This window comes from Thermobia domestica, chromosome 4 (assembly GCF_964235325.1).
Source record: "Thermobia domestica chromosome 4, izTheDome1.hap1.1, whole genome shotgun sequence".
In the NCBI taxonomy this organism is placed as follows: Eukaryota; Metazoa; Arthropoda; class Insecta; order Zygentoma; family Lepismatidae; genus Thermobia; species Thermobia domestica.
In genome coordinates this window covers 237,648,389-237,661,852 of record NC_137457.1, presented here as the reverse complement: position 1 = coordinate 237,661,852, position 13,464 = coordinate 237,648,389, and the positions used below count along the sequence as shown (strand labels likewise).

The window sequence follows — 13,464 nt, the reverse complement described above, 5'->3', positions numbered from 1 at the left end:
CATTGTCAGAAGTATACAAACTATTTACAGTAAATCTGTGCAGTTAGTGGACAACCTAGTGGTTAAGCATTATCCCTAACCTTACATAGTTCAATAATTTTGGATGTTCAATATATGAAATCTTCATTTCAAAATTTTCCAGTGCATTTTTTTTACTTATTTATCTACTCCTCTCTCTCCCGATCATAACTGTTATTATTTCGCATCCTGCTGCTACATAATTGAAATAAATTATCCCTACATTCTACGCAATAACTGATATAAGGTTTCATGAAAACAAGCAGCTTGTATTACAATGTTATTTATTGAACTTATTTACATTTTTTGTATTATTTCTAACTTATTTCCTTAATTGGTTTCCTCAACTTCAACGGTGTCACCTTCCACTACAGGTTTTGAATTTCTTCGTTCTCTGCAAAATAACGATCATAAATACGTATTGAAAAACATGTAATTGATTGCACAGTTAAAAGAAAACATTCATATTGTTTACCTTATAAATACGCTTTAATTAAAATACATTATTATTCTTTGAAGTAAGTGCCACACAAGGCAACAGAGTCTGGCACTCGTTTCTCAGATCTGGTGATCCATGGCTTGGAAGCACTCCAAATATGATCTCTATAGCATTACGGTAGAATTTTTATAGTGAATTATTATTCCCTAATCGAGCTCACCTATTCAGATGTCAGATTTGCAGTGTGACACTTCTTATTCAAAGTGTCTTGACTGTCAAATACAATATAATTCATCTTCCCATACTGAAAATTATAAAGTAATTTTAAACACTACTATACACAAACATTACGCAAACACTATTTCGGTTCAGCGGAATCCCTTATATTCAACATTTTACGTTTTACAGCCTTATTCGATTAAATTTTGACGATCACTCATAAGAAACACTTGAAAGGAAAGAATCGCGTTTGTTACAATTACAACATACTCTCCCATAGTCTGATATTTAGTCGTCTCGTGATCGCACGGATATGTCTGGGTCATACAGGGTCAGGGATCTGACTACTTCGTGATCACGAGTCACGAAGTATGTGACCCGTTTCATCACTGGTACCACTGCATGGTATTTATTCACTTTACCTATTTCAATATTCTAGTGCCAGTAAATTTTCAGTAGAATTTTTTCCTAGCTGAAAACGTGCATTGTTCTGTGAGAGCATCAATTGAGATAAATCCAGAAAATGTCATATTGACTCACTCGGTACTGTTGTATAAGTACGGCGTTACGAAAAACAAACGAAGTGATCACTGATATAAGAAATCACTGAGGGATGGAAGAACAAATATTTACTTATTTCTTTAATTTTCTCTCCATGCCTTGTATGAAATGCAATCTGATCTCACGATTCACAGGAAAGATAGGCCATAAGTGTGTGAACCTATATACCTTGTATTCTTCACGGAGCAACACAAATGATAGATGATGACCTACAAGGCGTTATCCTGCGTAATGTACAACAGAACGCATGGGAAAGTGTAGTTCGCAATTTACAGGAAAAGCGTAAGAATTTACTAAAATAGGTACCGTGTACACGGACAACTTCGTACCATTTTGCAACGAGTTTGGAACATACCTTAGAGGTTCAATGAAATATTTCTCTTTAAAAATATAAAAAAAAAAGTTACTGGTGACTAATACGTAAGGAGGTGTTGAGCAACAATTCTCTGGATTCATTTGTGACAGTAAAACAAACTGATTTCAATCCTGAGCCTTACAGCGGAGGAATACATCTTTGCAACGTTTCATTCTTTCAAAACACAAGAATCACTGATAGGAAGACATGCATATTGCCTTCATCATACGTATCAAATGAAGAAGGGATGACTCATTACCGTAACTGTAACACTAAGTTTATTTGACTCATATTCATGGAACGTCGTGTCGGAATCATTAGCGTCGTTTCACAATTCATTATAGAGAAGTAATAAATACTCCTGCGACCTATCGACCTAGTTCTTTATATCCCATCTTTGAAAGCAGAAACATTACTCAGTGTACATGGCACAAAGCAAGCAAATCACTTCATTTACTTCAATCCAGTCAAATTCTGAATGCATTTTAAGACCTATGTCTCCCTATTTATTTTCCTGGTAATTTGTTGTTGAGTGTTTACGCATACGCATACTTTGGCGTGCTCCATCCTCTTGAAATCTTTTTGTCTTTGGGGAAAAAACTACTCTTACTTTTCTTTTAAATTTATTTTTATTACTGCCACTGCTGAATGAAGTCTTTATCTTGTGGATAAAACATTAACCTTTGTTTCTTGTTCAATTTTGGTGTTGATTACTTCTTTTTCATACTGAATGAAGTCTTATCTTCCGGGAAACTCGGGAATGTCTTTGTAAGTGAGAAATGTGTATTTACTATTATTTTGTCTTTTAACAAAATTTTCTAACTGCTGAAGTCTTTATCTTCTAGGGAAAAAAAACTGTTTCTTGATTAGTTTTAATGTTATTTTACTTCTTTTCTATCTCCTGAATGAAACCTTATCTTTTGAGAAGGAAAAAAACTACAATACCATTCTGTATCTTAATTAATTATAGTGCTTTATTGCTTGTTTCTCTACTAAACGAAATAATCTTATCGTCTGAAAGATTCTGCAATTGCATATTTCTCTATTACAATATCATTGCAGAGTTTTCCAGAATGTAAGATGGTTTCATTTAGTATAGAAAAGAAGTAATTAACTCTAATCAATCAAGAAAGGGGGTGGTATTGTAGTTTTTCTCTCAAGAGATGAGTTCGTTCAGTAGATAGAAAATATGTAAAATAACACTAAAATTAGTCAAGACAAAAAGAGGTTAGTTGCTTTCTGTTTTTCATGCAGCAGGTAGGAAATGTTTTTAGAAGGCAAACATAACAGAAAGTGCCTATCTCTCTATTACTGTGACATCACAGTTTTCAAAAAATGAAATTTTCTTCAGTATTAACCAACACCAAAATTAATCAAGGAATAAACGTTAGTCTTAAAAAAATTCATCAGCAGATAGGAGTAATCAAAAAATAAAATTAAACTAACAGAGGTACTTTCTTCCAGAAGACAAGAAAATAAAAATGTAAACAGTAATGAATCTCGATTTTAGTTAAAATTTCCACCCTCCGAGGAAAGTAACAGGCAAGTTGCTAAATTATAAGGGATAATAAAATAATAAGTACATACAAGGTAAACATTTTATCTCATTTCACTAAGTTGCAGATCCCTAGCTTATTTAGTGATGGTAAGAACTTTCCGATCTCTCTCGTGATTGTAAGGAAAATAGGTAAAACTATACTTACCTACGCAGTAGTCTAGGCTTCGCCTGCTGCAGCCAAAGACCCAATACTTCCTTCACCGTTTCTTCTGTTGCGTCGGTGTACACCTTACGAACAGCAGCTGAAATGAAAGATAGAATTTCAAGCAAATACTAGCGATTTTTATTCTTTTTTTTTAAAAAAAAGTCATTGAAATAAATTTCCCTCTTAAATAGCTTTACGGAATTATGGTATGGTTTGTAAACGTGGATACCTAGAACTGAAACTAATTTCTATATTATTTTTCAAGTCACTTAAGCTATTCCCCTATTTTGTGATTTTTACGTAAGGGTACTATAGAAAGTTATCTTTCGCCACACTTTTGGTATATTATATAATGGAAAAGTTACATTTTTCTATACAAGTGTAACAAGACTTTCTTCCGGTGCCCTTAGTGGTGATATGGTTTTGAGTCAACGTTTCAAGTCACCTTAAATAACACTACAAAAAAAATAGGTTTTGGCTAACTTCGTTGTCACGAAAAATTGATAGACGAAGACGACAGAAAGACGAAAGTTTGACTATTCGCCGTCTTGAAAGCCTTCAACTTTTCTCTTTTTATACTGGAATTATAGTAACTTCGAAAGCTATATTCTTCTAGTGTTTTATCCGCGTTCTAGTGTTAGACAAAGAGCTCTGAAATTTTGCACCTTTAAAATATCAACAGGGGACACAGTTTGGCATACTAGGTAATACTACCAGACTAACAGTGTTGCCAACCCAACAAAGTTATATTCTTTCAAAGTTACATTCGTGTGGTAGACAGTATCAAATTTACAGGTATACACGAAAAGTCTGGTGCAAAATTATACTTCACATAGTGATTCCTACACTGTACTTCAATTTAAATTCGTTGAGACTATTGACTTTATTTAGCCCTGGAATCATTCCTACCTTGGAATTTTATTTGGTTTTAGGTTTTCCGTACACCTTACAAATTGTTTTTGAATGCTTTTTCAAGCAAAGATTTGTTTAAATGTGTACTTTGCCAGTAAAGCTTTGTTTACAACATAGAGTGTTGGATTAGTTATTGAGTTTCCTATATATTCTACACAGATTTTATATTCACCCAGTAAGGGTGAACACATTTACATATTATACTACTTGACAGTAAAAGCATCCTAAAATACTCAAAGCATACTTTATTCATGAAGAATTACTTCTGATTGCTTGGAACATACTAATATGAGAACACACGTCCAGTACGAGAGAAGTAAGACTTAGTAATTAGCAAACTGGAATTTTGTATGGTTACTAGCATAACTAATAAATGAAGTTAAATATTTCAGTACAACTTTTCAAATCAACTTACTGTGGATCTTTTTTACACATTTGGGTGGACCCAAAGGTGTGCTTTTTTGCTTCATGATCCTTGGTTTCCTGCCAGAGTAGGAGAATTCCATTGCGAGCTTGTCGCACAAAGTTCTTCTTATTGCATTGTGAGCGAAACATTTTAAATCCTTACCACCAATTGACAGTAATACTTTTACCTGAAAAAAAGGAAATTATTTAGATCTAATGCATGCTGAAATCGAAAAGAAAAACAATATATATAAGGGTCCGTATTGTTGTTTTTCTACCAGTGGAAAAAAAATAACGAAGCATGAATGAAACTAGATTAATTTTTAAATACCGTAATGTGAAGTGTGAAAAAAAAAGGCGTGGAGTTCTGAGTTTCATGGAAGGCCGTATCAAATGGGCTACGTGACTAACAAAAACTGTTTGCCTGGGATTTATTTGGTAACTTTCAGCTTTATATCGGAATTGCGGTTATTTAAAAGGACCATTGTCCGTTTGAATTAGAAAAAATACTATATATATATATATATATATATATATATATATATATATATATATATATATATATATATATATATATATGTATATATATATGTGTGTGTGTGTGTGTGTGTGCGTGTATGTATATGGAAATTACATACACTTCCAAAAGTAACAAGAAACAGTGGGTTAATCAGTGCTGCCAACAAGTAGTGTCAGAAAATAGCTAAATGACGCACAGAAACTAGCTAAAAATGGTTCAACTTACCTTAAATTATAGCTAACAGAATTTAGGAACAAAGAAAGTAAAAATTTGGTACTTTTTGTCTACTAGTTTACAAAGATGTTCTACTATTATTTATCTTTTGATATCCTCAAATCAAACAGTTTCACAATATAATTTGTTCCTTCATTGACTAGAAGTAATAAAATCTCTTTAATTATTTTCAACTTCAAATGCTGGGTATGTCTTGATAACACTATTGATCTATCGCAAAAATATATACATACACATGCACGCATCTTAACAAGAAAAACCCAACCCAAACTAAAAATACACTAGAAACTAATCAAACAACTGACTATGGAGGAACCAGATTCAGGAATCCCAATTTACCGTGACGGATAGGTGAGACTGATAAAAGATATCTAATCTACTGTGACAATGTAAGTGCTGTTGTAAACAGAAGAATTAGAAAAATACCAAGATAAACTACTTTTTTTATGTTTTTCATATATTCTAAAAAAAATTGACTGCAAAAGATTTAATTGCCGCCTAAATGACTATATTAGCAAGTATGAATGGCAAGTTGACCAAAATTCAGCGGCGGCTGGTACTATATGTTGCATGGTTGTGCAACCGGATATTTTTTTAATACTAAAATTATTTTTAAGTATTAATGCAGTGTATCAGTAAAAAATAAACCTCTGCTCTTGAGCGGAAAAACAGTATTGATGCATTTCTGAAAAAAGTAAATTAAAAATCGGAAAGAAAGAGAGAGATTTACATTTCCGATGGCAGCGAACGTTGCCACTGGAAGCAGTAATATCGAGCATATGGCAGCAAGCTCCTATCTGTTAACATGGGGAAGTGGATTTATTCTTGCATCGCTCCTATCTTCCCATATAGCTTTCTTGCGGTTGCCTTTCTTCCGCAACTGGTCAGCTTCTGGAATAGTTACAAATTCCTCCGCTTAGCAGCGCTTGACTCAATTCATAGGGTGAGGGAGATACAGACGCTTGGAAAAAAGAAGTTATTCACAAAACAAACTCGCGAAGAACAAATATAAGTCTGGTGGTAGCAGGGACGAATCCAAGCTGAAAGTTTGGGGGGCGGTCGTTCGAAGTCAATAGATTTTATTTAACATTTATAATACAAAAGTGAAAATTCTTGGGATAAGATTTATTTTTTAGAAAAAAAACCTATTCTGGGGGGGGGGATCGACCGAGTCTCGAAGAAGAAAATGTCTTACTACTGGTCTAATTCCTAGCTCTGTGTCTTTCGTGCACATGATTCTGTATTCGATTTCCGGCGGAGAGCATAAATTAATATCAAATCATTCACTTCCAATACTCATCTGTCTTCTTTAGCTTAATTTTCTGGAATGTTAAACTATTTTTTTTTCATTTTCGAAGAAAAACATCTTAGATTTCATGCTTCTTTACAGACAAAAGTACGTGGTTTCTGAAAATGGACTTTTTGTACCGTATATTTATACAAAGAAATGCTAACAAAATGCATATTGTCGGAGGAAAGAGGTGTTTCTGGACCCTAAAGAAAATAAAGCGGAAAATATTTGCGGTAGCGATGCTTTCTATTCAGAGAAACTTGGCGAGCAGCATTTCAGATTTCAATAAAATCATAGAAAATTTGAAGCTCAAAAGATCGAAGAAAGACCTTCCATTCTAAAATAATGCATAGATTATATAATTAAATAATTTTGTTTAACTGCGTGAATGCAATTTTCTTGCTTTTTTTCTTCTTTTCGGATTAACGCCATCATTCATGGCTTACAGCACATACTATATATTCGATTTATCTCGTGTTCAATAACATGAGTGTAGAGGTTTTGTATATAAATAGTGTATAAACGTACATTGATAGTGGTTGTTTGAAAAAAAAGGAAATAGCTTATATATTAAATCAGTATTAGAGAAACAATTTAATCAATAATATATAAATAGAGCTTAAAAGATTTTCCTCTTCATATTTCCTGAATATTTTTTTTTGGGGGGGGAGGGGAACACTTGCGCGTACCTACATACCTTTGATATTGCAACATTGCAACCTGTGCTTGTGCAGACTACGACCCGCTACTGCCAAAATTATAGTCCATAGCTAATGCACATGATAATGGCTAAATTGGCCAAAATGGAGTTGATGCTAACATTTAGTCAAAAAAGAGATGTTCCAAAAAGACGTAAATTAAAAGATATAACAAAGATTTGAAACCTGCTTCATAACTTGTACAGTTTTGATAGGACACTTACATATTTCTTTCCGAAGTTAGGATCTTCAAGCTTTCTCTCAAATGTTTGAAAATCATCCAACGTTCGCAGAGGCAGAAGGCCAAGAAGTTCGGATTCTTCGTTTATGGACTCTGCTTTCACACTCACATCATTACTTAGAAGTGTGTCGACTTTCTTCTCGACGGAAGATACTCTTTCACTAAGGTCAGCTAAAGTAGATTGCATTTGGCCAAATACCATTCTGATATCTGCAACAAATTTTAGGAAATATTGTTTTGAAGGTGTTAATATAACTAGAAAATATACTATTTCACAAATCATTGAAACAATAAAATGTACATTCATGTCCAAAATGATTGTCGCATATCTATAACTGTCTTCTTGTAACAATATAATTTGATAATGATTTTACAGGATACTTTTAATACCGATACTATGTGTATAATCGAGAAATGTATATTTGTAGAAAATTTTATAGGGAAAGAATTATAAGCACGTAAATTAGAATGAGTAAAACAAATGGACAAGAAAGTTTTATTTTCGTTTTATTATTCTTATTTACTGCTCTTTTGACATGAAATTTGCCACATACATGTCTTTGCCGATTATGCACATACCAACATTATAAGAAATACAGGGCGAATTCGTTATCAAATTTTATTTGTAAAACAACATATTTATAGACATGCGACAATAATTTTTGACATGAGTGTACGTTTGTGGTGGACAAACACCGTGTGCGTGGGTTTTCTCAGGGTTCTATCGTTCCCCTCCACTTTCTTCACTCCATCATTTAATCCATTCTCATCATCACCGTCTCCTTTAGGCTGCCCCGCATAACCGTGGGACAAAACTCAAAGATTTTATTTTAATATGATTTCGCTGTTCATTTAATCAGAAATCTTGGGGGGAAGTGGGGAACAATTAGGAAGACGTGTGTAGAAGACCACTACGTTGGAGAATTATGACCAGGTCATTAGAGTATGACGTCATTCATCAGCACTGCGGAAGGAAAGGGTTGATTGCTCAGAGGTAGAACGTAGCCTTTTGGTGCGACGGATCTTTCGTTCAATCTCCGGCCTCATGAGTTTATGATGGTTTTCGTGAGGGTTTTCCCGTTCTCATGCCACTAATTCCTTCATAATCATTCACTATCATTAGTCATCCGTGCATCTTAACATTAACCCTAGGAAGACTAAACTATAATTGGTCACGTGCAAGACTAAGGGGGGGCAATTTTGCTCGCGGTTGTAAATTCCAATTTTAACCCTACTAATATATTTTAAAGTTATTTAATGGCTTTAATAAAGTTATTTAATAAATGTGAGTTGTAAAATTATTTTAAGACTTGTGAAATTTTATTTTAATAGGAAATATTACAAATATAAGTCCCAGTACAGACTACTACCGCATTTGGTTAGCAGACATAAAGTAGCTTTAAATACATTAGCCTGTGTAGACAAGTTACTATACTAAACCTGAGAGTATTAAGTTTGCTCAATGTATAAAAGTAGATTATGTTAATTTAGTCATCCATTCAAAGAATAGATAAGTTTACAATGATCCTTTCAAAGTAAAACTGTACTTCTCTTAACACTTCTAAGTTGCTAAAAGAGATGTATTTAGTCACCTGCACTATTAAAAAAAAACTACCACAATAATGTGCTTTCTAATAAAACTAAATTTAAGTTTAGATTACAGAAGAAAATAGAAAAAATTTCAAACGTTGTAAAATTCATTTGTTTGGGCAAAGAGAAAAAGAAAGTGCGGGTAAATTTGACCAACCTTCGTCTTTCTATGGTTAAGGACATAACAGCGGGGTTATGAAGAACGGGACCTACAGCTTAAAGTGAGATCCGAACCACTACTCAGTTTTCACTCGAGAGATATTGTTCTTCATTTGAACTCGAAACCAGAATCCCTTGATAACAAAGGTGATAAATCCACAGACTCATCATCCACGGAGGTCAACTGATAGAAATACGTTGCACTGATCTTGCATACTTGTGAATATTTTAGGAGCCACTTAAGAACCAAAAGGGAAAGAACTGCAAAGTGGAATCACTCTACAGTTATACACATTAAATCAATGGACAATTTTAAAAGACTACATAGTACAGAAGATCTAATTTAGTCAAAGTCAGAAATATAGGCTTAATTTAATTTGCTAATCAATACCAGAAGTGACTAATAGTTCTGGACCATTCATACTATCTTTCTAAATAAAATCTTTATTATTATTATTATTATTAACAAACCAGTCAAACCTAACAGAAATCTCTGTTTCGTCGATCTACTTTCCAATGTTATAAATTTAGACACTTGATCAGCTTCTGTGGAAAAGTTTTGTTGACTTTCCGCTAGTGTGACAGACACTAGAGGCAGTTCGGCGGGAACTCCAAACTTGATAAAATAAAATCACAATTAAAGAGACAAGTTAAACAAGTATTTTTCACGAATCCCACCCCCACTCAACTTGTGGACGATCATGACTCCGACAAGGAAAATTCAAGCTTAACCAATGCTGAAGGAGTAGACTGCTGAATAATTTATGATGTACTGGTAAATCGTTTGCAGAACTAGTTGACTTATGATCTCTAGTTTAAGCGGGTTGAGGTCATTTCTCGAGGTTGCGACCTTCTTCAATCGAATCATCAGCCTCAAATTACCTTTACTCTTAAAAAAAGGGGGCGCAACGGTTACTCTATTTTAATCTAAGGTAAACCTATTTAACTAAAAGAAACCTGGTTTAAAGCAAAAATTCCGGTTTAAGTGAAAAAAAATTTAAAAAAAAAGAACACGGTTTTTGCCAATGCTGAAAAATAGCATTATTTCTTTATTACATCCGTTCAGATTGCAAATATTTTTCTGAGATTTTAGATTCAGACTTCAGCTGGTAGAAAAAAAGCAAACAAAACCACTAACCTCAATCAAGAGACAGAACTTACTGTTTTTAGAGGATAAAAAGATTAAAATGTAAGCAACGAAAAACCTAGTTTTCCTCAAACTTACACCCTCGACTTCTTACCTTACAAACCTCAAACTAATATGCCAACTTATTTTCGCGTAATAATCCATTTTGAGTTATTGTTAATATCTAATAAGTAATTTTTCGAAATTCATCGTTCTTTTACCCTAAACCCAAAAGTCCATACCTGATCGAACTTTTCCTTGCACTTATTGTAAAGCGATGAAATGAGTGATATCATTTAATGTAAGATTGATGAAGTATACCTTAGAATAAGTAATTGTTACCAAATAAAGTCGGACATAAGTATTTATAATCTTCATTTGAACTATTTCAATTTTGCCACCAACCTCCGAATAAATACGGAAGAACATAAGGAACGAAAATAGGCATGATGCATTCTAAAATGAGTGAAATGTCCAGGCTTGCTGTATTTAAATATAATCAGTACCGATTCTTGGGGAAGCCACATCAGTTAAAATTTGTATTGTATCGGTGATAGCTAAAACAAGCAAGCTTAGGCAATGTATTATTTCAAAGCAGTTTACTCCTCGATTGTAGAGATAAAACGTAATTTTCATTACTTTAGCAGACGGCTCTTCAAATTTATATCGATTTTGTTGATTTTTTCACTAGATTTCACTACTTTACAAACGCTTTACGAACCACAGCTGAGCGAGCGGAGGGGATTAGAAGCCCCGTAGGACTCATTTTTTCCTTATCTTTTAAGTTACACACGATTGGCATTGCAGCCATTGTAGACGGTCATTTTCCAAAACTTAACATACAAATACTGGCATTTCGTTCCTTGCTTGTATTCAACCGCCTTCCGCCCTGGCAAATAGCTCCACCATAATATACCTACTTTCCCATGTATACTAATTTGCACATAGAATTTATTGAGTTTAAAACACTTACATTATCATTTAACTACCTTAACTATTAATATGGGGTTAACTTTAGCAGATGGCTCTACCTAATTAAATAACTTATTTTAATGTGTTTAGACTTAATAAAGCGTATCTGGTATATAGAATCCTACGAAATGAGAAATTAAGTATGTTTTGGTGGATCTAACTGACAAGGCGGTAGGCAGATGAATGCAAGCAAGGAATGAGATGGCAGTAAGTACATATGAAGCTTTGGAAAATGACCGTCTGCAATGGTTGCAATGCCAAACGTGTGTAACTTAAAAAGTTGGAAAAAAACGAGCCGTGCGGGGCTTCTATTCCCCTTCGCTCGCTCAGCATGCTACGTAAAGTGTTATGTAACGGCATATTTTTGGAACTGGGGGGGGCAATATTTTGCTTAAATCTTGTACTTTCTTGCTATATATTCTGTACTTTTTTTGGTTTAGGTAGGTTAAGTTAGTTTGGGTTAGTTTAGCTTAGGCTGGGTTAAGATACTTGGGCATTACTCGAGCAGACGGTTCTACCAAATGTTCACACATTGCATTTTCCGGTTTCTTTTTGTAGAACATCCACTAAATGAGGAGCTATTGAATAAATCACGAACCAACTTATGCTAGGTGGCCACAAAAAGGCACGAATGTCATTAACCGAGTCAGGGCAGGAGCGCAGCAGGGGGTCCCGAGTGGAGCGAGGGGCTGCGTCCGTAGAGAGCAGGCATGTCAGCGACGGAGGATATGCACATAAACGAGGAAAGTGAAAAAAAAAACATAAAATATCCGCAATAATTTTTACATGGTGATTTTACCTTAATTCGTACTTTCTTCCTATATTTTCTGTGTTTTTGATGATTTAGGTAAGGTTTGGTTAGTTTTCTTAGTAATTACAGTTACGTAACACCAACTCATTTCTCCTGTAAACACGGTGATTTTACATGATTTTGGCCCCCAAGTTCCAAAATTATCTATATGTAACAGTATTATCCTAAATCTAGTGAAAAATGACCACAAAATCGATATAAATATGGTAGAGCCGTCTGTTAAAGTAATGCCTTAACATGTTATCAAGTATTCCACCTATAAATTTTTAATATGGTAAAGCCGTCTGCCGAAGTTAACCCTCTAATTTTTGTACTGATGTTCAGGGGCGCCCGAAAAATTTTTTCTAGGGAGGAGCCCATCTCCATGGATGCTATATTTGCTATATTACGTATACATTTTTGTAAGCCAGAAGGGGGCCTGGGTCCTACCCTGCCCTCCCCTTCGGGCGCCCATGCTGATGTTAATTGTCAAGAGCCATCACTGACATTAAAGAATCCAATGGCTAAAAATTGTATACATTATACGGATGAACACATACTTAAAAAAAAAAAAGCATAAGCATAAAATTCCATCCATATTTCAAAAGTAATGAAGTAACACTAGTGTATAAAATCCTACAAGCGCTCAGCGCGCCAGTTTAAAACAAAAATCACCTTTTTATTTTGTAACTAAAACTAAATTAGGGCTTACTATTACATTTTATACACAGAGCTTACCTTTGTTTACCTTTTGGAAGAAATCACGCGCCAAATATCTAAGACTACTCACCAATCCTACAGATGGCTCCATTTTCTAAACAATCGACAAACGTCAAGCGTTTTGAATCAAGCTTGAAATAGGCTTAGTAGAAAGTTGATAAATTCAAGCTTCTCTTCAAGTTAAAAACAAGCTAAAATAAACGTTGATTGTCGCTTGTCGCATTCAAGCTTCTTTTCAAGTTAAAAACAAGCTAAAATAAACGTTGATTGTCGCTTGTCGCATCAACTGTACATTGCTAAGCCAAAATCAAGGGAAAGCGACCCTTGATTTAAGCTTACATGCTATCTGGGGATACAAGTGCTTGAGTCTACTTTCTTAAGGATCGCTCATTTAGTATAAGAAGTCACTCTTTGATTCTTCACGATTGCTTTGAAAAAAAAATGACTCTAAAAAAATTGAAAGGGGACAAGCTCTAAATAGGCGGTCAATATGTGAAAGTGACATCGTGAT

The 13,464-nt window shown here is 34.2% G+C and overlaps 1 protein-coding gene across 1 annotated transcript; it reads right to left on the bottom strand.

Annotated features, from left to right (window-relative positions):
• Positions 1 to 290: 290 nt before the first annotated feature.
• Positions 291 to 12,991, bottom strand: LOC145683462 (uncharacterized). Its single transcript, XM_081754796.1, has 5 exons — positions 12,972 to 12,991; positions 7,580 to 7,806; positions 4,623 to 4,800; positions 3,296 to 3,392; positions 291 to 412 (listed from the first exon to the last, which is right to left on the bottom strand). Exons 2-5 carry the CDS (start codon positions 7,796 to 7,798, stop codon positions 349 to 351), a joined length of 558 nt encoding a protein of 185 aa, XP_081610922.1. The 5' UTR covers positions 7,799 to 7,806; positions 12,972 to 12,991; the 3' UTR covers positions 291 to 348.
• Positions 12,992 to 13,464: the final 473 nt, after the last annotated feature.